The sequence below is a fragment of the Mastigoproctus giganteus genome, chromosome 7 (genome assembly GCF_048544385.1).
Source record: "Mastigoproctus giganteus isolate SK-2022 chromosome 7, ASM4854438v1, whole genome shotgun sequence".
NCBI lineage: Eukaryota > Metazoa > Arthropoda > Arachnida > Uropygi > Thelyphonidae > Mastigoproctus > Mastigoproctus giganteus.
Genome location: NC_143581.1, coordinates 170,866,900 through 170,892,197, shown reverse-complemented (window position 1 = coordinate 170,892,197; position 25,298 = coordinate 170,866,900). Strand labels below are relative to the sequence as shown.

General features: G+C 37.1%; 1 protein-coding gene across 1 annotated transcript in view; it reads left to right on the top strand.

The window, feature by feature from the left end:
* The window catches only part of LOC150083332 (death-associated protein kinase 1-like), a 574,715-nt gene that overhangs the window by 361,343 nt on the left and 188,074 nt on the right, over positions 1–25,298 (top strand). The window contains exons 13-14 of the mRNA XM_090377188.1: positions 14,084–14,182; positions 22,772–22,870. Coding sequence (XP_090233314.1) covers positions 14,084–14,182; positions 22,772–22,870 — 198 coding nt within the window. The remainder of the gene's footprint in view (positions 1–14,083; positions 14,183–22,771; positions 22,871–25,298) is intronic.

Here is a 25,298-nt window from a genome sequence, read left to right as displayed (position 1 = left end):
GTCATTCCAGCATATCAGAACATTAGCTGAATAATATAAAATAAATTTTAGTACCAGCAACTCACGTGACTAAAATCAACCCTTCACAATAATTAAACTCAAAGAATCGTTAACCAGCACATCGAACAGTGCTGCAGAACCAGATGGAATATATAGCAATCTTTTATAATATAATTCGGGAAAATTCATATCCATAATTGGCTCCGGGTACCAAGTGATTGACTGAGCGATTTCTCTTTGTGCTTTCACTGCGACTTTTTGATAGGTGAATTCTGCGTTCTCTTTTACGTTCCTCTCGTTGAGAAATCTTTTTATTTAGTAGCTCTTGTATCAAAAATACTGGTCTAATAGACCAGTATTTTTGATACAAGGTCGATAATAGACTAATAGACTAATAGTCTATTAGTCTATTATCGATAATACTGGTCGATAATAGACTAATAGACTAACTCCTACTAATTTCGCTTGCTCACTCCAGGCACTGCTCCTGCCTCCCCGTGGCGGGGCCGGTAACCTTGGCAGAAAAGTTTATCTGCCAGGGGCTAAAAGGAGCCAAGATGGAACAAAATATGTTTCCTTCTTTAGAACCGACAAGCAGTCGGCTAGATAAAGAACATGAACATGACTCGTCACAAGCAAAGAGGTTAAAAACCATTTCCTCTGCAACCGAGTTTCCTGCATTTTTAATAATGCATTCATTATCAGAACAGCCTCTTAGTAAGCTATCCCCGTTTCTAATCCAAAAACACTTGGAAAGTATTGCAGGGTCTCCCAAGACGGTTAAGAGATTGCAATCAGGGGACTTACTAATAGAAACTGTCAACTGCAGGCATTCTGAAAAACTCTTGAAAATGACAAACTTTGCTAAAATTCCAGTAAAGGTAACTCCCCATGCAACCCTAAATACATCTAAGGGTGTTATATCTAGTTTGGACCTTTTGAATGTGACAGAAGAAGAAATTAAAGAAGAGCTAAATGAACAAAATGTAATTGCTGCCAAAAGAATTATGACTAAAAGGGACAATATACTCACACCCACCAGAAATGTTATTCTCACCTTTCAGCAGTCCAAATCTACCCTCATCAGTAAAAGCAGGATATCTAAATTGTCGCATTCGTCCTTATATTCCTAATCCGTTGAGATGCTATAAATGCCAAAAGTATGGCCATTCTCAGACGGCATGCAGAGGGAACCCAGCTTGTCCCAACTGTGGACCTTCTGATCACAGTCAAAATGACTGTTCGGCAAAAGAAATGACTTGTCCTAATTGCAAGGGTAACCATCCTGCTTACTCTAAAACATGTGAGAAGTGGAAAATGGAGAAAAAAATTGTAAAATATAAAGTCAAAAACAAAGTTAGTTATCAGGAAGCAAGAAAATTAATTGCACCCAGTATACCTAACCGTACATATGCCAGTATTGCAAAAAAATATCAAACAATAGCCACGCAAACTGATGTTACTGTTCCATCCAACATATCAATCTCCGACTGGGCTCGAGCTGTCCTTTCTCAGCAGCAGTCCAATATTCTGAAGCACTCAGACCAAGCAAGTAATATGCCTCTTACGATTCCAGCAAAATCTCTTCATTCACCAGTGATTGCTACTACTCCAAATAATGCTAGTTCAACTTCAAAAAGGTTATTCAGGACACATCGATGGATCAAGAGTACTCATCCAAACAGGAAGATCCGATTCTTGAAATATTTGCAGAAGAAGAAGAAGAAGAAGATATGGACACAGGTCGCCCCCACCTTTCCAAAAAGAAATAAACCAAAGCCAGAACGCCACAAGACAGCCACGTCAGGTACAGCTTCTTCTAAACTCAAATAATGCCTTATATTTTACAGTGGAATTGTAGAGGCTTTCGAGGCAACATCGACAACATTCAGTACTTAATTAGACGCTACTCTCCAGTGGGTTTCTGTCTGCAGGAAACCTATTTAATTGCTCAAATTTCTGTTTCTATAAAAAACTACATAATCTATCGAAGAGATCGGAATACATCCGATTCTGCTCGTGGTATTTTGATTAACTCAAAGATCCCTTCTAGCCAAATCATTCTTCAAACCCAAATTGAAGCCGTTGCTGTGCGTCTGATTACTCAGATTGCGTTTACGCTAGTCTCAATCTATCTCCCACCAAACAATACCTACTCTTATAAAGATATCGAAGCACTTTTAATACAGCTACCCTCCCCAATCTGCTTGCTAGGGGATTTCAATGGCCACCGCCCTTTATGGGGATCCTCTAAATTAGATAGACAGGGCCGACTGATTGAAACTCTGCTAGATAAACAGAACCTTACCATTCTTAATAGTGGTACACACACCCACATACAATTACCTACTGGACAGACTTCTGCAATCGATTTGTTCTCCAATACTGTTTCCAGCCATTCAGTGGTCTGCTATGGATGATCCGATGGGAAGTGACCATTTTCCAATTGTCTTTAACCTGCTCACTACACAATCACCATTAGACCAACCCTGCAGAAAATGGAAATTTTCTAAAGCCAAATGGGCCAAATTTCAATCAGCAATAATTCTGGACAAAGAAACAATTCAGCTACAACCTATAGATAAAGTAACTGATTATATCACATCCCGTCTTTTAGTTGCAGCAAAATACTCAATTCCATTATCAAACCCCCCAACCCGACGGCACTTCAAGTATTGGTGGAACGAAGAGTGCACGAAAGCAAAGAAGGAAAAAAATAAAGCATTCAATTTATTCCGTCGATTTCCAAAGACAGCTAATTTAATTAGCTACAAGAAGCTAAGGGCAAAAGCGTGGTTCATTCACAGGCAAGCCAAGAAAGATTCTTGGACTCGGTTTGCATGTACTATCAACAGAAATACCGACTCCAGATTAATATGGAAGAAAATTAGACAGCTTTCTGGGAAGTTTCCAAACATCCCTTCCCCAATTCTTTCATACAGTGGGCAAGAACTCTCTGGTCATCTAGGTATAGCGAATGCCTTGGGTAAAACCTTTGCCGAAGTCTCTGCTGCATCAAATTACACTGCGAAATTCCAAAAAATTAAGACCTCCACTGAACAGAGGCCCATCAACTTTAGAACCTTATTATCACTTCCGTATAATCAGCCTCTTGAATATTGTGAACTTTTACAAGCCATCAGAACAACACGAAACAGTGCAGCTGGGCCAGATGGCATATATTATGTCATGCTGCAGCATCTCGATGAGCAAAACTTAAAAATGCTGCTAGTGTTCTTTAATCGGATCTTCCTGGAAAATATTTATCCAACCTCTTGTCACCATGCTACAGTTTTGCCCTTTTTGAAACCTGGAAAAGATCCTTCCAATCCTAATAATTACAGGCCAATCTCTCTGTCAAGTTGCCTTGGTAAAATTCTTGAAAATATGATCCACAGTCGACTCAGCTGGATCATTGAAACTGAACAACTACTGAGTAATTGTCAACATGGCTTTCGCAAAAATAGGTCCTCTCTAGATCTGATGATCAAGGCCGAATCTGAAATTCGCAATGCCTTTGTGAAAAACGAACACCTTGTCATGGTCTCCATTGATATAGAAAAGGCATTCGATACTACCTGGCGGTATGGCATTCTCAGTGACCTACATAATCTTGGTCTACGAGGCAACCTGCCTATATTTATTAGGAACTTCCTCCAGAGCCGTTCTTTCCAGGTTCGATTCCAAAACTGCCTTTCTTCTACATTCTTGCAGGAAGAAGGAGTACCACAGGAGTCGGTTTTGAGTGCAACCCTATTTGCCCTTAGAATTGATTCCATTTCAAAAGAAATTCCAAATACTGTAGAAGCCTATCTTTATGCTGACGATCTCTCCATTTCTTGCCATTCTCAGAGCATGAGATCTATTGAACGGCAATTGCAAATGTCCCTCAATAAAATTCAAAAATGGGCTGATTTCAATGGATATCGGCTTTCCCATCAGAAAACAGTTGCGATCCACTTTTGCAATCAACGTAAATTACATATAGACCCTGAACTTCGGATATCAAATTCCACCATCCCGATTGCCAACAATATTAGATTCTTGGGATTGATACTGGATTGCAAGTTAAACTTCTTTGAGCACATTAAAGTAATACGTACTACCTGTTTGAAAAAGCTGAACATGCTAAGAGCTCTATCTGCCCAGTCTTGGGGAGCAGATCGTACAACTTTGCTGCTCTTATATAGAGCACTGATTAGATCTCAGTTGGATTACGGTGCCCCAGTTTATGATTCTGTCCGAAATAGTGTATTGCGCTGACTCGATCCTGTACAACACAATGCACTGAGGATTGCCCTTGGTGCTTATAGGACATCACCAACCTATAGTCTATATATTGAAGCCCATGAGCCCCCTCTGTACCTCCGCAGAAAAATGTTACTACTTAAATATGCAGTCAGAATACGAAACTGTTCTCTGCACCCCATCCAACCATATCTCTTTAATCCACCATTTCACAATCTCTATAGAAATAAACCAAATAAAATACGATCAGCAGGCCTACGGCTCCTTGAAATAGCACAAAATTGGAATGTTCCTCTCCAGAGTAGGCAGCACAGAAAGAATTATTCTCACCCACCATGGATTCCATTTCCTCAACCAGCCTGCGATAATTATTTTCTCCAATGGGGAAAGAATTGTTTACCGACTCTGAATGTGCAACAACTCCATTCTAGCCATATTCAAAACTATTTTGACTTCTTACCGATATATACTGATGGTTCCAAATCACATTCAACTGTTGGAGCAGCAGTAGTGTTTCCCTCTGCTATCATATCTGCCTCTCTTCCACCTGTGTACAGCAGCTTTTCAGCAGAATTATATGCAATACAATTAGCTCTAGAAAATTTGACTCTTCACCCATCTGCAAAATATTTAATTTACACCGACTCGCTCAGCTCAATTAGAGCAATGCAGAATCTCTCTCATAAGGATCACCCTGTATTAAATCAAATCAAGTATTTGCTGTTGAAAATTGAAGATCGTCAGCAACGAGTGAACTTTTGCTGGATTCCAGCACATTCAGGCATCAAAGGGAACGAGTTGGCTGATATTTCTGCTAAAAATCCGTCAACACTAGACTTAACCTCTGTCTTTATTCCAGTTTCTGATTATAATATTATAATTCAAACAGCATACCATGCAATGGAGAGAGCTATGGCATAAACAAACAAATAAAAAACTTTTCCAGTTGAAACAGGACCAAAATTTTGGCACTCATGCATTCAGACAGTTCGGCGAGAAGAAGTGGTACTCGCACGGATTAGAATAGGACATACTCATCTAACTCACCTCTATCTACTCACAGGTGATGATCCTCCTCATTGTTCACAGTGCTCTGATCATTTAACAGTCAAACATATTTTGATCGACTGTCCACATTATCAACAACGTCGAACTTCAATATTTAATTCTCTGGCTAATCTCCGAGAACGGATAACATTAAATGATATCATTGGTGAAAATGCAAATATTAATGAACTCTTCTGTTATTTGAAACAAATAGGAATGTATGAACGACTATGATTAGTTTCTGGTCTGAAAAGAGATTGAACTGTCTTCGCATTAATTATTTATTTATTTTTATCTTTTCAACGTTCCTATGAATATGTGCAAATTTAGCCAAAGCAGCTTGTACGCCATTAAACACCCATACCACACACACACACACACACACACACACACACACACACACACACACACACACACACACATACACATATCCATAATTCTATAGTCAAACCTGGAAAATACCCGTGCTGATCAATATCACTTTTACCAACTAATTAAGCAAATTATTGGGAAAAAAATGGTTCCTAAGTGAATTACATGGTTACTAAGAACAAAGTGCCTTATCAACAATTAGTGTATCTTCTGTCAAAACAGATGTGCTCTGATATGATAATCAAATCTGAGGCAAACATCCATAATGCTTTCATCAGAAAAGAACATTTAGTTATAGTACATCTCAACTTAGAAAAAACATTCAACACCACTTGGTGTCCACTCTGTATCTTTCTACTCTGTGGTCATAACATAGATAGAGTATGGGATATCCACGAGTTGGACAATAATTTGCAGCTCCAGCGAATGCCAAGTTTGTATTTATATTTAGCCATTTTATCAACTTAATTGTTATATTAAATTATTTTCTATAAGTAGCTTTATAATCCTAGTCAAGTCCTTGGTTTATTTTGATTTTAGATAGTGATTTTGAAAGTTAATACTTAGTGTCCATAGATTTCACTGTTCGTAACTTGCCAACATTGTTATACAATATGTAACGTATATCTCGAACTTGATAGCTTAAGGTTTAACATAAAACTTGATAGCGAAATATGTAGTACTGTTTTAGAAATCGGTTAGGTTAGTTTAGTATTATCAATTAATCAATTAAAAATTTATTAATCTTATTAAATTTCATGGTTAATTAAATTGTACTTAAACAGAAGCATGACCCAGACTAGAGCAGCAGAGCAACAAGCACAAAGTAGCTGTAGTACTGTCACTTGGGGCAGAAACAAAGGGGATGATTCTCCAATGCATCACAGTCTAAAAAAATGGGCAAAATGTGAAATGTTTGCACACCTGTCTAGAACCAGACATGATCTAGCCAAGGAGAATGTCTTTGTGTGTGCTAGGTGTAGAGACTGAAGAAATTAGGAGCCAACTCAGCGTTCTGATGGGTGTCTCCGAGAGTTTGAGGTGAAGGATGGATGCCCTCGAATAAATTAATATGAGGGCCCATCAAGCTCTCAGCTGCCCAGCTCAACAGCAGAGCTCACTCCTGTGCATTAGGCAACACAGTGGAAACCTCCAAGGCAGAATACGGTGGTCCCACAGGAGCTTGTTGTTGTCAGTGACTCTATTGTCAGGGAGTCGGAGAATATATTGTGCAAAAAGGATAAGTGGAACAGGACCAGGGTATATCTGCCAAGGGAAAAATGTGATATTGTGGTACATGCTGGCACTAATGACCTTAAGAGTAAGAGATCTGCAGATTTACTTAACAAGTTCAAGTCAGTGTTGAAAAAAAGTAGCAAGTTAGGGTTAAATTTAAAAGTGTCTGCAATTCTGCCCAGACAAAATAGGAGGGAGTATATGATGAGAGCCTTGTCGGTCAATTCGGCCCTGGAGAGATTGTGCAAGGTTTGTGGGGTAGAATTTTTTTCAGCGTCGTCTGTGCTTGTTAACAGGAGAGACTGCTTCTGCAGGGATGGGATACACTTAAATAGAAAGGGTGCAAGAATAATTGCTGATGCTATTGAGCCAATGTTAGGTGGATTGGCAAACTGCTGGCTTGGGGGATTTCATAGACTAATAGATTAACAGTAGCTGCAGGCAGAGGCGAAAATGATTCTTGCACTGCTTCTATTGTAATGAGCAGCAGCCTGGAGAGCAGGTTGCTGGAGATTTCAAGAGCAGAGCTGCTGGGAGTCAGAAATTGTTGGATAAAGGCAGATATTGTTGGGATATCAGAGACATAGTGTCACACAGATATATAAGCAGTGCAGAATTGGAATTGGGGAGTAAAATCTGTACAGAAAGAATAGATGGGGTAGGAAGGGAGGAGGGGTTATGCTGTTAGTTAAGAAACTCATAAAATCTAAGGAAATGCATCCAGTTGATATGGTGGACAGTAGGATGTTGAGTCAGTTTGGTGTGTGACATAAGCACTGGAAAAGGGAAAATGAGAGGAGTGTGTTATAGGCCTAATGACTCTGAGAGTACAATGAACAATTGTGCAGAGAAATAGAGTGGGCCAGTAAATCAGTATGTCTTGTAATGCAGTGATTATGAATGCATTAAGAATTTGCAGATAAAGGAACCACTACATGAAAGTGATCATAGTATACTGATGTGGGATTTACTTAAAGATGTAACTACCATCTAAAGGGTAAAGGGAAGGGTTTTTGTTTTTGCAAAGATGACTACTATGGTCTCAGACAGTTTTTAAATTCTATACAGTGGGAACAACTGATGATGTTTAAAACAGTGAATTCTAAACGGGAAGCCTTCAAAGAATTAATCTTGGAAGCTACCAGGCTTTTCATACCAACTAAGAAATACTGTTCAAGATTTAGACCTAAATGGATGTCAGATGAACTAATGAGGCTCATGGCAGAGAAGAAAAATATGTGGGATGCATATAAATCATCAGGTGACACAGAAGCCTATGGCAGATATAAGCTAGTCTGTAATCAAGTCACAAAGGATGTTAGGCAAGTGAAGGCTGATTACAAGAAATCCATGGCAAAGGATGTAAAGAAAAACAACAAAGACTTCTTTACATATATAAACTCTAGAAGTTAGTGGTTGAATCCGATTGGTCCACTTGATGTTGGTGGTTCGACTGTTGACGATCCTGTTCAGATAGCTGACAAACTGAACGAGGATTTTGCATCTACATTCACACATGAGAAATTCTGTAAGGAAGAGGAGGACAGAACTAAACTCTAAGAGGGAGCTAAATGATTTTCTAATAATGGAGAAGGAAGTGGAGGAGAAATTGTTGAAGTTATACATAAAAAAGGCACTTGGGGTGGATGGAATCTATCCAGTTATATTTAAGGAGACAGCAAGGGAAGTTAGAAAACACTTATCCATAATTATTAAAGCATCCTTAGAATCAGGGGAGGTCCCCATGGACTGGAGATGTGCAAATGTATCCCCAATTTACAATGGGGGTTCAAAGGGTGACACAAATAATTATAGACCAGTTAGTTAACTTCTGTTCCGGGGAAAATAATGGAGTCACTGGTTAAAGAAGTGATGCAAGATCACCTAGACAAGACTGCAGCAATAATCCAGCCACAGCATGGGTTTCTTAAGAGGAAGTCTTGTGTGACCAATTTTATTGGATATTACGATGTGGTCACAAAGGAACTGGATGCAAATAATAATTTTGATTTCATATAGTTGGATTTCAGGAAAGTTTTTGATACTGTTGCACATGGAATACTGATTTACAAATTGGAGCAGGATGGCATTAAGGGGCTGCAATGGATAAATGGATGGTTGAGTGGATGATGGCAGAGAGTGATAATAAATGACACTGCTCTACATGAACTAATGTTATTAGTGGTGTCCCCCAGGGTTCGGTGCTGGATCCATTGTTGTTTTGTGTATTTGTGTTTTGTGTATTTGTGGACACTACTGACACTATGCTGTTGCAACAGGATCTGGAAAGGTTGAGCAGATGGGCTGAGAGGTGGCAAATGAAGTTTAACATTGACAAATGTAAAGTACTACACATGGGAAACAGCAACCCCAGAGCAACATATCAACTCTGTGGTACTACACTGACAGTGGTAGAGAATGAAAGGGACTTGGGGGTGGTTGTGCAGGCAGATATGAAGTTCTGTGAGCAGTGCAGACAGGCTGCAAGAGTAGCTCATGGAGTATTGTCAATGATATACAGGAATTTTTCCAGCAGGGATAAGGAGGTGATTATTCCATTGTATAAGGCAATGGTCAGGCCACACCTAGAGTACTGTATACAGGTCTGGAGGCCTCATTTCAAGAAGGATATAGAGCTGCTGGAACGAGTACAGAGAAGGGCAACAAGATTAGTGAATGGAACAAAGGGGTGCTCTTACGAAGAAAGGCTTAAGTTTTGCAAATTACAGTGTCTGGAGACTAGGTACCAGCGAGGTGATCTGATAGAGGTGTATAAAGCCTTGAATGATTTGTGCATGTTCAATGCTGATGGGATTCTTCCTCTTGCTCAGAATAATCACCTGAGAGGGCATAAATTCAAATTGAGGAAAGACAGATGTAGGATAGATGTGCTGAAATTTGCCTTTAGCCAGCGGGTAGTTGGTTGGTGGAACAGACTTCCATCCCTTGTTGGGGAAGTTGATAGCCTAAATAAATTTAAGGCTCAGCTGGACAGGTATTTGGAATGAACTGAGGGTTGAGATCGGAGGATTATTTTTTTTTTTTTTTTTGGCTGATGCTGCATAAGCTTGCTTTCTTGCGTCATTTGCCTCTACTAATGCTAATGCTAATACTTCAATGGAAATTGCGATGCTGTGCAATAGTCCACGAGCAGGGAAAACGAATAGAACCCAACTCGTGGTGGTGGCACGGAATTTCGTAGTTTTAAGGGACTCTCAAAATCATTATCAAAAGGCTGAATCGACCCTCTGTATAAGGCATTGGTCAGGCCACACCTTGAGTACTACACACAGGTCTGGAGGCCTCATTTTAGGAAGGATGTAGAGTTGCTAGAATGAGTACAGAGAAGGGCAACAAGTTTGTTGAGAGGAACAAAAAGGGGTGCTCTTACCAAGAGAGGCTTAAGTTCTATAAGTTGCAGCATCTGGAGTCTAGGCACTTGCGAGGTGATCTGATTGAGGTGTATAAAGCCTTGAATGGTTTGAGCAGGCTCAATGCTGATCTGATACTTCCACTTACTCAAATTAAGAACCTGATGGGACATAGAATGAAATTGAGGAAAGACAGTTGTAGAATAGATTGCGGAAGTTTGCCTTTAGCCAGTGGGTAGTTGATTGCTGGAACAGACTTCCATCTGTTGTTGTGGAAGTTGATAGCTGAAATAAATTTAAGGCTGAACTAGACAAACATTTGGAGTGACCAGATGGGTGAAATGGGAAGGTTTTTTTTTTTTTTTTTTTGTGGCTGATGCTCTATAAGCTTGCTTTCTTGCATCATATGTCTCAACTAATGCTAATATGCCATCCTTCAAAATCATCTTTCATTAAGACTGTCAGGACAATTGCCTCTCCTTATACAAAGCTTTTTATATTGCAGAACTTTGCAGGTAAGCTACAGAAATGTACTATCTCATTCATGTGTTTAAGAGGAAGGTGTTCTGCAAGGGTCAGTACTCAATGTTACTTTGTTTGCTATTTGTGTAAGTAATATGATGAAGGATATTCCTAACACATAGAAAGGTCAGGGAATGACCACCGCACCGGAGCAATATGGCCTTAGTTGCTAATGCTCCTAAAAACCAAACAACAACAACAACAACCTAACACATATGTGGAAACATTTGTACACAGACGATCTCACAATCTCATGTCATTCACAGAATATGCACTTCATTAAGAGATCGCTTCAAAGCACAAGAAACAAAATAAGTTTTTGAATGGTGGAAAAATAGCAACTCCCTCTCTGAACATCTAAAGACATCTAAAGTTTTCCATTTCTGCAAAAAGTGTGGTATGCAACCAGAACTTGAACTAATTTTGAAAGCTCACCTGATTCCAGTTACCAACTTTATCCAATTATTAGGCTTAATTCTAGACTTAGACAACAAATTCACTTTTGGTATACATATAACACATTTGCATGCCTAATGGCTTAAAAAATGAAACATCCTTAAAAGCAATTCTATCTGAGTATAGGGTACTGATCGATGCACACTGTTATATATACATCATGTGCACTAATCAGATCTGTTTAGACTATGGAGCTCTTGTTTATGATTCCACTAGAGAAAGCATTCTCAAAAAATTCAATACTGTCCAACGTAGTGCTTTGAGAATTGCCGTGGGAGTTTTCCGAAAATCTGCAGTTCACAGCCTGTATATAGAAGTGATTTAAACCTCCACCCCACCTCAGAAAGAAAAGGCGCTTGCCAACTGTGCAGCAAAAATCCAGAATCTGCATTCACACCCAATTCTGAAATTCCTATTCAACCTGCTGCTGACACAGTTTTGCAAGACAAGACCTACTTAAAATAAACCCGCTGGAATCAGACTACAAGATCTGAAGAACAGTTGGAATGTTCTTAACAGTATCTACCAGGAAGCAGAACAACCTGATTCATGGTTCACAAGTGTATTTCTATGCAGGAGAACCCATCTTTCATTTTTGGACTTAAAAAAAAAAAAAAAAAAAATCCTCCCAATTCCCCTCCTCTCTCTCTCTCTCTCTCTCTCTCTCTCTCTCTCTCTCTCTCTCTCTCTCTCTCTCTCCCCCCCCCCTCCCAGTAATTCTCAGCCCTATTTTCTTTGGAAATACAAGAATATAAATTTCAATTATTATCAGCATGATTTCAGTTCCTGTTTTGCCATTTTAACTCTTCTGATCCAAATGTTTGCTGAATTTGTGTTAGTGAAACTATTTTTGAATGGATGTCTTTTATTCTGCATTCCACCTTAAAATCTCATCCTGTCTATACTTGGTTTTCCAATAAAAAATGTGCTAAGGATGTTCAAGATGAGAATGTAGCATTTGTGTCAGCCCTCTGTGTCACTAGGCAGTACTAGGTGGCTTTCTCCCATCTGGTGCAATACTACCAATTTTGAAGTGAAATTTCTTTAGGTGTGCCCTAGCCAGTTTTCACACGAGAGTAACTTGCATCCATGGATTGTCAAAAATCGCCACGAAAATGTGACACGAAATGATTCATCACCCCTCACCATTGTACCAATCCGTACCAGGCACAAGCAACGTGGTGGCATACGTACAGCAATGCATGACGCGATCAGTACCCCTACAGGGCAGCCACGGTGTAACTCACACACATATCACATTTATGTTTTAAATCACTCTATCTCTCCTTCTAGCAGTCCGATTTTAAAAATTCAAAAACCAAAATATTCTTTTGTCATTCTCTACTGTATTTCATAAAAAATATTTCAACAGAAAAAAGTTTTTATAATTCAACATGCCAAAGACTAATAGTGAGCATTGTAAGATGTATACAGCATGTATATGTGCAATGCAACCACTGAAACCACCTCCATTGAGTACAGTGGAGATTTCTAAGCTATTTTGGCAGCGGAACAAATTACAGCGTGCGATGGAGTTGATTTTCCAAATGAGGATGTAAGTCAAATGTCAGCCTTTAACTTCTTTAGGCATGCCCCAGGTAGTTTTCACATGGGAGTAACTTGCATTCTTGGATTGACGAAAATTGCCACGAAAATGCAACACAGCTGTTACAAGTCGACATTTGACTTTCATTCTCATTTGGAAATGCTGTTTGAAGAAGATCATGATCTCGAGCTACTATAATCTTCACATCATTCTAGAACCAAAGCCGATCACACACGGAACAGACTGAACTGAAATCATTATCCAGGAATGTATTTTTAAACTGTGTTTGGATGCTTTGGTGTTTCTTAAAATCAATTGTAAAATATTAAAACACTGTAACATTGAAATAATAAACGTTTCAAAAGATTCTAAAGAAGTTTCACTTAACTTCCGCTATGCGTGCTCCGCACACACACACACAATATATATTTTTTTATTGCAGACTTGAAGTGGTGAAACCCATGTTTAGTCTCCAGATCAAAGCTCTGGCAACTGACCATCTCTCTTCCATCATACAGTATGAAAAAGAAGTTAAAAGAAAAATAAGTACAAAACAGATCACAATACTGCTTATCCAGTCACCAATGTATGCATCCAATCTATATGCTAATATTATAATAACTTGAATTGTTGATTTTTACCGACAGAAAACTGGTACCATCAGTACCATTCTTCAGTTTTCAGTGATATTAATTTTGTTTTTGATAGATAGCAGTAGTGCTCTTCATTTCTTTAGACTGTCTTACAAAAATGGAAACTTTTTTTTTCTTAACAATGGATAACGTAGTGCAATGCAGTTCATTGATTCATTCCTCAGTATAAATAGCAGACTGCATTACAAGGTTAGCTTGTTTAATTTTGCATATATTTTAAGCACTAAAGAGAACCAAGTGTGAATATTAACGTACTTATTCTTGATCTGGATATTGAATGTAATTGTAGGAGTTAGTGAAGTTGTAGAGAACAAAACTGTATTCCATGCACAAACTTTATGCAGACAAAATTTTATACTGCAACACACTTTCTCTGTGTCATAATTAAATTACAGTGTAGCAGCAGAAACAGGAAACATGATATAATGTTAATGAGATTATTTTAAAAATGAGGAACATGCAAAGAGTTTATAAATAATCTCTTTGCGAATTCCTCAATTACCCATACATTTCACTGTACCGGTATTTGATTATTTATTTAGTTATTATTATTATTTGTTTAATAGTGATGTGTCTTGTTGCTATCTAATGTTCATCCTGCAAATAATTTAATCATATATTTATATATTTAGGCCAAAGAAACAGCTCTGCATGTTGCTGCACGTTATGGGCATAGTAATGCTGTGCAGCTTCTCTGTAGGTGTTGCTCTGATGTCAATATTCCAGATGAGGTACGTTTACTCTGTATTCCCTTTACATAACTTGATGAAAGCATTTTACTTATTGGTCCACCAACCAGAAAAGTGGGCCTATAAAACAGAATTCATATAGAACAAATTGACAGTGCAGCTCACTTTGGAGTTTTGCAGATGATGTAGATTTTCTAATTTTAAAAGTGAGAAAATACTAAATGTGATTTCTACTATTTTTCTTTTTTTTAAGCAAACAGAAAGCACTGACTTTAATGATTTATATTCGGACTTCATTATTACAGAAATTAATACCTTATACACTTTTATAGCATAAAAGGTACAAAAAGGTACTTTTATTTACAATTGTACATACAGGTACAATTAATATAATTAATTGTATGCATTAATAATAAAGGGATTAAGTGTTGAATGTGGTATTCATATTTAATTAGCTATGTAAAATAAGGAAGCCAAAGACTTTTACTTCACTAACAGCAAAAAAAAAAAAAAAAAAAAAAGTTGCCATTCAGCCAGCCAATCCTTGAATTTCTCCAAGATATCAGCCTCAGTTACCAATGAAAGCAACTTATTTCAGTAGTTCTTTCCCCTTAGTTTAATTTTTTAAATTTATGCCTACTGGCTTTAGTGTGTAACTTAATCCCATGAAAGTTTTCATCCCCCTACTCAAAAACTCTCCTGTAAAGCTCATTCAGATACCACACTTCTTGATTAGACCGGGGTTTGAGCCCATGAGCACCAAATACGGAGGATGCGGGAAGGTCAGAGAATGACCACCGCATATCCCTGGAGCAATATGGCCTTAGTTGCTAATGCTCCTAAAAACCAAAGAACAACATTCAGATACCCTCTAATTAACCTAGTTACCAAGCTCAGTAAGCCTGCATATTTTAAGTCTCTCTTTATATGGACACCATTCATCTGATCTCAACAGTCATGTTGCCTGTCTTTGGACCATTTTAAAAAGCATGGTAGGTTTTTTTTTTTTTTTTTTTACATGTGGTATGCATACATATCTGGATAACAGTATTCAAAGTGCATTTATGTAATTGCCTTACACAGTGAAATTATAACCTCCCTATTGCAATAAGTAATTGTTTGATAAATCATCACTTGGATGCTATATGCCTTTCTTTTCCATCTGTTAGTACTGTGATTATGCTTGTATCATAATCGCCATATCCCTTTCTTCTTCTACCATTTTTATTCTAATCCCTCCAAGTGCTCAAGTTATTTGGGATTGTTATTTCCAAAGTGTAAAACCTTGCATCTTGTAGCATTAAAATGTAGTTACTACTTCTCTGGCCATCCCGAAACCTATCCAAATTGTCTTGATGGAGAAAGCTTGATGCTAATCAATAAGCACTCTTCTGATATTGATATTGTATGCAAATTTTTACAATAGCACCTGTGTCCTTTTTGTCAGTATCATTTAAGAAAATTGGAAATAAGAGCAGTCCAAGCACCAGTCCCTGAAAGATTCCAGTTCTGACTCTACCCCATTTTGAAGTTGACCATTGACCCTTTATCTTCTGTCTTTTTTTTTTTTTTTAAGAATACCCCAAAGATGAGGAATTAAAACCTGTAGTACTTAGTACCATGCATGGGTTGAAGGTTGTGAAGATGAAAGAAAATATTTATTGACTTGAACTTCTGTAGATTGTAATTTTCAGGAAATACATACGAAAGAAGGTTGTTCCAAAAAACAGAATTTGAATGAATAAATTAGGAGAAAAAAAGTTCTGTGAGTTTGGAAAAAAAAAAAAAGTAAAGTGCAGCCATTATCAACCCACTGCAGGATGGAAGCCTCCTCAACAATTCATGCTGAGGGAAATGGACCATAATCTGCCACGCTGGTCCAGTGCGAGTTGGCAGATCCACTGTATTCAGCAGTCAGGGGCTTGAACCCCGGTCTACTCAAAGAGCGTGTGCTACTGCACTCGCGCTCCTGCCCACTCGGCTACAGAGGCGGTCTGAGTTTGAAGTTGGACAGTAAAAGGATGTTGACTAGTAGCGGCATGTGCTTTGGAAGAGAGAGCAGGAATTATATAAGCAAATTCAGAAAAAACAGTGCCCATGGAAGAATGCCTATAGAAAAGGCATGCAGCAGAAACAGGACATCTGTGAGACAGAGAGTGGAGAGAATCTGTTAGAGATGAGTAATTAATTAACCTAACTGCCCTCTTTTAAATGGAATCTAAAAGCCTGAGAGAAAGAGGTTTTGGGAGCACTGCCCCAGATGTTGGAACGGCATTCCATGGTAGGGTAGATTTGAGATTTGTATAGTGTAGTAGGAAGAAAAGTAATGCTGAGAGCCAAAGAGCAAACTCAGTTTTTTAGATACGGAGGAAGCAATATTTGTAATATGCTTATGCTGGAGATTAGAAGTTAGGGTAATCCCCAAGAGATATATTATCTTGCCTAGAAATAGGAGTGTCATCGAAGATAAGCATAGCAGCAGAAGATTCCTTTTTGCAAGATATAAGACAGGCCTTAGTTTTAGAAGAATTGAAATCAACTAAGTTATCTTTGCCCCACTGAAGAATTACTAATTGCTTGAAGAATTATTAGATGGTTTACGTGAACTGTAAACACAAAATATTGGTTAACATGAGGTCCATTCTTGCACCTATGCTTTCAATGTATATTTACCTGCTTAACACAAAACAGCTTAAACAAAATATCACTTAACACAAAAATAATTTTTTGTTCCTAGAAAAACATAAATACATGCAAACTTCTTTGGTTAACACAAAATGGCATTTGTGATTGTTTTCTTAACTTCTTTTTGTCTTTCAGTGGGCATTTTTGTTCCACATACCTTACACCCTGCTGAGATTTTTCATTAACCTGTGACTGCTGAAAAATATCATGCATATTATTATTATTATTATTATTAGCTATATGGTGCAAGGAAGCATGAGGCTTATGCTGTACCAGCCAAAAGAAATTCCTGAGTTACCTTGAGAGAGAGAGAGAGACAAAAGTAGAAGGAAATCACCAAGAAAGAGAAGAATGATGATATCCAGCTCAGGACCCTGGGTGTGCCAAGCCCATACTCACCAGATGTGAGCCCCTGGAGATAACCTCAACTTTCTTTCTCCCCCACCTCTTGCCATCATTTTCTAAAGTTGGTATTAGTTTGCAACCATCTCCAGTTAATGTTTATATTACTGCACTTACACAACTTATTTCATAAGATCGAATTAACTCCTTTTGTAGTACCATATGATAACTCACTTGGTTTTTTTCTTGTAATTTTATGCAATCAGTTGATGCTGAATTTAAATGGAAACATTTACACAATGCAGTGTTCAAAAACTGCACCTTTTTTTTTTAGATATCTCCCCCCCCCCCCTTTTTTTTTTTTTTTTTCCCTTTGCAGAACTGATTCAGTTTTCAGTTTGGTGCAGAATTTGTTCTCTGAGTAGCATTACTGTGATGAATTAGTTTTCTGAATATAATTATACTTTCTTTAAAAATAGATTTAACTTGATTGCAGCTTGCTTTTCCACTGTGCATTCTATGTTTGGCAGCCAGAAAACTTTTTACTGCTTTAAGTAAAGGCTGTAGTCTTTACTTACAGCATTCATTTAGAAATTTAGTCAATATAGATCATTGAGATGAAGGCTGCTGCCTAACAAACTCAATTCTCGAATATTTGAGGCACTTTGTGAAGAAATGGGCTCTCAGCATACTCATGTTCTTCTTCACACTGAGGTGAGACGGCTGTCGAGGGACAAAGTACTAACTCGATTGTTCAACCTGTGCCAAGAAGTCAAGTTATTCTTCCAGCAGCACAATAATTCGAGGTTCCATGATCTCTTGTCCGACAATGATTGGCTAGCCAAGCTTGCATACCTGGCAGATATTTTTTCTCTGTTAAACGAGCTGAACACGTCCTTGCAAGGACAGCTTACGGACGTGTTCACACTGCGAGGCAAAATGGATGCATTTCAAAGGAAGATATTGCTGTGGCAAACTCGGTTAGATTCTGAAGAAGATCTGCAAATGTTCCCAAATTTTGATGATTATATGAAACAGGAGGATGTCAGGTAATAACTCTTGTTTGATTGCACTTATAGTCGCTCACTGACTCTTTTGGTCGTTATTGCCCAAAGGAAGAGGAACCCAGAGACGGAAATACGTGGATAATAGATCTATTTTCGGTAAAAATCAAAGATAGTAATTTGAACATGAAAGAAAAAGAAAGCCTAATTGATCTATCATCCAACGACAGTCTCAAAGGTAAATTCCACTCATCTCTAACAAGATCTCATTTTTGGCTTTCCGTAAAGAGTGTGTACCGAATGCTGAGTGAAAAGGCCATCAAAATTTTAATTCCATTCGCAACTACATATATGTGTGAAAAGACATTTTCATCAGTTACGGCAATTAAAAACAAGTATCCCTGTCGGCTGGAAATACAAATGGCTCTCCGTGTTGCAGTAATGTCATTGGAGCCAAGAATCCAACAGCTTATTTCAAACAAGCAGCAACAAATGTCACACTGATTATTTTGCTATAATTAATCCTTTATACACCTCTATGTCGAGGTGCACTCGATATTTGATAGTTGTTAATATTAATTGTTTCTGTTAATTCTTTTTTAATAAAATGAAATTTAAAATGTTTTTTTGCATTTTTCATAATGAATATATCTGCGTTTATTTATTATACTTTTTTTATCATTATAAGGCCATTATATTATTAATTATATTAACATTAATGATATCCAAATTTTTGCAAATAACTTGGAGTGCAAAAACAAGTGTAAGTACCATTTCATATTTAGAATGTTACTTTTATGGAAAAAATCATGGTAGTGGTCCGCGGAATTCAAAATTTTGAGTTTAGTGGACCGTGAGGTCTGAAAGGTTGGCGACCGCAGGACTAGAGCAATATGGCATTAAGGCAAGCTTACTACTATGGATGAAGGGATAGTTGATGGAAGAAGACAGAGATGGGTTATCAATTGCCACTGCTCTTCACAAAGTAATATTGTTAGCTGGGTCCTCATAGGTTTAAGTACTGGGTGCATTGTTGTTTTCATTATTTATTAATGATATCGATGAAGGTATATCAGCTTAATGTCTAAGATTGAAAATGATACAAAGGTTGGCAGTGTGGTTAACAACAGCAACCAGGGTGAGTTACTGCAACAAAGTCTACGAAAATTGGTTCACTGGGCTGAGAAATGGCAGTTGAATTGTAACATTGACAAATGCATGGTACTACATATGGATTGCAATAATCCCAGAGTAATTTATCGGCTGTGTGGTACTACACTCAGGTAGTTGAAAATCAGAAAAGGCCTGGGAGTAATTGTGTAGTCAGACGTGACTCTGGGCAGTTGCTTGGACAACTCTTGGGGTTTTGTCAGTGATATACAGAAACTTTGCTAACAGGGATAAGGATGTGATTATCCTTTAGGCCACATCTTGAGTATTGTATACAAGTCTGGAAGCTGCACTTTAGTTAGGAGATGTAGAACTGCCAGAACTGCTACAACAGGTACAGAGAAGGGTACCCAGTTTGATGAAGGAACAAAATAGCATTCTTACCAAGAAAGACTTCAGTTTTGCAAATCATATCATCTGGAGACTATGCACCTGCAAGGAGATATGATTGAGGTGTTTAAGGTCTTGAATGGAAGTCTTCCTCTTCTCGAGATAACAGAAATGATGGGGCAGAAATTCAAGTTGAAGATGGATGGTTGTAGGATTGATGTGTGGTGGTTTGTTGTTCAAACAGGCTTCCATCCGTTATTGTGGAAGTGGATACTATGATGCAGTCACAAAAGAACTGGATGCAGGGAATAACTTTGATATTATATACTTGGATCTTAGAAAGGCTTTTGATACTGTTGCACATGGAAGACTGCTGCACAAATTGGAGCAGTGTGGCCTTGGAGGCAAATTGCTGCTATGGATAAAGGGGTGGTTGAGGGATAATCAATGGACACTGCTCATCCTGGACTAATGTTATTAGTGGAGTCCCTCAGGGTTCAGTATTGGGTCCATTATTGTTTTCTGTATTTATAAATGATATTGATGATGGTATATCAAGCTTAATGTCCAAGTTTGCAAACGATACGAAGGTTGGCAGGGTTCTCAAGGACACTACTGATACTATGCTACTGCAACAGGATCTGGAAAGGTTGAGCAGATGGGCTGAGAGGTGGCAAATGAAGTTTAACATCGACAAATGTAAAGTACTACATATGGGAAACAGCAACCCCAGAGCAACGTATCAACTCTGTGGTACTACACTGACAGTGGTAGAGAATGAAAGGGACCTGGGGGTGGTTGTGCAGGCAGATATGAAGTTTTCTGAGCAATGCAGATGGGCTGCAAGAGTAGCTCATGGTGTATTGTCGATGATATATAGGAATTTTTCTAGCAGGGATAAGGAGGTGATTATTCCCTTGTATAAGGCAATGGTCAGGCCGCACCTTGAGTACTGTATACAGGTCTGGAGGCCTCATTTCAAGAAGGATGTAGAGATGCTGGAACGAGTACAGAGAAGGGCAACAAGATTAGTGAATGGAACAAAGGGGTGCTCTTACGAAGAAAGGCTTAAGTTTTGCAAATTACAGTGTCTGGAGACTAGGCACCAGCGAGGTGATCTGATAGAGGTGTATAAAGCCTTGAATGGTTTGAGCATGCTTAATGCTGATGGGATTCTTCCTCTTGCTCAGAATAATCACCTGAGAGGGCATAAATTCAAATTGAGGAAAGACAGATATAGGATAGAAGGAAATTTGCCTTTAGCCAGCGGGTGGTTTGTTGGTGGAACAGACTTCCATCCCTTGTCGTGGAAGTTGATGGCCTGAATAAGTTTAAGGCTCAGCTGGACAGGTATTTTGAACGAACAGAGGTGTGAAGTGGAAGTGGTTATTTTTTATTTATTTATTTATTTATTTTTTTTTTTTGGCTGATGCTGCATAAGCTTGCTTTCTTGCATCAAATGCGTCTACTAATGCTAATGCTAAATTAGTGCGCTATTAAAATTAATTAATAAAGAAGGTTTTCGGGAGTGTTGCTGAAAAAAAAGTTATATTTTAGATAAAATAAGTGTGGGTGAGTGATAGGTTAAGATTTGGAACCTAAAGGTGGTTTTATTTTTCGGACTGTGAACTTTTTTAAAATGACTATCATTATTATGTTCAGACATAGGAAAACATAGGAAATTTCAAGGTCATTAAATTTTTAAGGAATTATAATCAGCCACTGGGAATTCTTAGTAGAATAGTTGTGCTACCTGATAGCTTTCATGTAGAAGTTTTCAGGATACCAAATTGTATTTAAAAATACTCACGTGTTGCTGAGTTATGCATTATTGGTATTTTCAAGGTCACAGTAATTCTACCAAGTCAGCCATTTGGATGTTTACAGGAGATAAAAGACCTACAGCAGTGTCACCTGCTTGTTCAGTGGAGACTAGAAATTCGGCATAAATTGCGTAAAATTATTAAATTGTGACATCACGAGGAAGCTTCATCACTGAATAAAAGCTACTCCATTTATATGGCTGGACAGGTTTAGTAGATCTGTAGCTTAAATCCATCAGGAAGTGCATCCGGTCGTAAAAACTATGAGTTGTGACTCGGTATCTAACTAGAAGGTATGGTCAGCGGTGATTAAGTAGAGCCTGTAAAATTCTATGGATTTTTGTATCTGGGGTCATATGAAAAGCTTGGTGTACACTTCTGATATAAACTCAGTTGAGGAATTGCAGCGTCGGGTTGAAGGAGCCTTTCAGCAAATCAGGAATACATGGATTCGCAACTTAGTGCAGAGAAGACTACAAAGCGGCATACGGTTGCAAGGACAGCATTTTGAACATCTTTTGTAACATCTGTAAAATCCTGTGGAGTTGAAACCAAAAATTAAAAATGTATTATCTTATTTTTAATAAAACCACCCTTAGCAAAGGATTCGCAGCTTTTTGCTAAACTAGTGCTCCCATAGTCAGTGGCAGATCTTAACAGAAAATTTGCATTATCTTGAAAACGATAGATTTGCGGCCCGATGTTCACTGGGACTTTTTTGCTTATTTTAGTTTGTACCTTTCACCTTTAAATTATTGATCATCATTTTTGAAACATCCAACTTCCAAGGTCTTGGAACGAATTACCGAAAAAACAGTGTGTTATTGGGTTCACATTATGATATTATCACGATACCTCCATTTATTCCTACAGGATACAAAATAAATTTCCACAATTTTTTAAAGTTTGCATCAGCCGGCAAAAACTCATGTAAAGTCGAATTTCCGTAAGTTGAGTATTACGTAAGCCGAGTGGCTTTAGTGATTTATTTATTTATTACAAAAATAATCAATGCTTTTGATCTTGGTGTTATCTGGATTTCTTTATGAAAATATTAAATCTTTTTTATGTTGTGAAGATAACTTTTTTAGGTAGAATTTTAATTTTCATTTAATTCTCTGTGTTGTTACTTTTCTAATGTTTTCATTTTTATGATATAATTTACATGTATTTGCAACTGCAAGTTTATTATTTGTTACTTATTTTTAAATTAATTTTGTTTTTGTAATATTCCTGTTTATATGAAGACTCAATTAACTTATTTTTTCAATTTTTAGCATGGTGAGACAGCACTGCATATTGCTGTATGGCATGGTTTTCCCAAGATTGTTGATACCTTATGTGATTTTGGTGCTCATACTAACATCCGAAATAAGGTTCATCTTCTTCTTTATTTCTATTTTCATGAATGCTATTTAGTTTGATTACATATTTTCAAAATAAAAATAAGAAAGCCTTCATTAATTTGAAATTCAGAGTAAGGGAATATAAAATATCAAATTTGAATTGGTTTGCTTTTCCAAATTGTCATAATTATTACTAGGAAATCTAATACTGAAGAGTATTAAGAATAAACTCTATAACTATTTTGAAATTAACACAATGCACGCTTCATTGTATGCACATAAAACACTAAAGCATTGACATTTCAATTATTATAATACAATTCTCATTATTCAGTTATTCTGATTATGTAAATTATCATTCTGATAATTGTCATCGTCAGACGTTTTTTGTTATAATTGTTGGAAAGTCAGTTTATGAAAATTTTATATATATGGGTCTGGCCCAAAATCCCGATGGCCAAAATCTGACAGCCCAGAATTACGATAGTATCTACTATATTGTCAAAATATATGAATATAATTCTATATATTTATTAGTTTTTCACTAAGTAAAAATTTACCTTATCAAATAAATTTGGTAGAAAGAATATCAAAAATAACAAAAATTTTAACAACAAATACCACTCTCAATTTGAAGATAATGTTTTCTGTTACAGAAACAAACAGTTTTATAATACGATCGAACAAATAAAAATGACTTAATCAATTTTTATTTTATTATATTTTATTATAAATGCAATATAGCATTTAATTGCTAATTTTTCAAGTTGAATCTTGGTATTTGTATAGAGTGTTTGAGCAATAATTATAAGTATAGCATTGAAATGCTAACGATAAAAAACTTGAAATAAGATTACTTTCAGAATATGAAAATTTAGAGTAATGTATTTGGGCAGCTGCATCATAAACGTCATTAGCAGAACTAAAACTGTAATTATACTGGTATTTGTTATTCGCTGTACTTTCACGAATTACTTTGACAAGTGCATTAGGCGTGATCATGGGCTCTGGCAGGATATTTTAAAAGAGGTAACAGGTAAAAATATCACGGAAAAAATATCCCATTTTCGTATTATTATTATAATAAGTAGAAAATGGGATTTCTTATTAAAGTCTCTGCAGTGGGAGACAAAAGAATTCTTCTATTTACAACAAAAGTGAATATTCAACACCTATCATGTGCTCAATATTTGATTATGGATGGTACATTTAAAACCGTGCCCACAATTTTTTATCACTTATATACAATGCATGCACCCATTAGTAATGAAAACTATCGAATTCTTCCCTTAGTTTGCGGGTTGATGACGAATAAGAGTAAAGAAAGTTATAAACATTTTTTTTCAAGATATGATTGACTTTGCTGAAGAAAATGAAATTGAATTGAGATCATAGGTCATATTAACTGACCTGGAATTAGTTGCAATAAATGCCTCCAAAGGCGAGTTCCCTAACGTGTCTAATAAGGTCTGTTTTTTTCACTTGAGATAATGTGTTTGGAGAAAAATTCAAGCTAGTGGACTGGCATCTCAGTACGGCACCAATAAAGAATTTAGTTTGCTGCTTCGACATTTGTGTGCATTTGCATTTATTCCTTCTGGTGAGATACCACAAGCATTTAATATTCTGAAGCTCCATTTACTGAGGGAAGCTAGTGATGTGATAGTGTGGTTCGAAGACAATTATTATATATATGAAAGAATTAGAAGGTATATGCGTAATGGTACAGTAATTCACACTCCACCATTATTTCCACCAACGTTATGGTCTGTATACAATTCCATTCAACTGGGAATTCCACGCATCCAAAACAGTGTTGAGGCTTGGCATAGAAGATGGGAGTGTATAGTTGGATGATCAAATATTGGCGTATATAGGATCATCAAGCAATTTCAGAAAGAACAGCAACAGGTCGATAACCAGGCTGAATGCATACTTCATGGTGAATCCTTGTCCAAAACACAAAAAGGCAACAGTTGAGAGAGAGAAATGAGAATAATGACAATTGTGAACAATCATGAAAATAAATCTGTGATGGATTACCTTCACAGTATTGTGCACAATGTATCTTTATAAATATTATATTATTTTATGCATATATATAAAGTGTGTGTTGTTTATTCATTAATATGACATAAAATATTAACGTTATCATATACTGTTTGCATAACTGCAATGTACATGTTCCATGTGTTCAAATAAAATTTTAATGTTTTTAGTGGCCATTTTGATTACATGAAAATCATTTTTTTATCACAAACAGTTTCTGATATATGGACTCTTAACTTTGTTTTTTAAAATACAATCGATATGTCGGGATTTTTGGCAGCACCAACGCTCACACACACACACACACACACACACGTGCATACATATATATATATAAATGACATAATGCATATTGTGTTTATTCTTAAATGATTAGTTACCGATTCATACATTGTTTTGTAAAGAATAT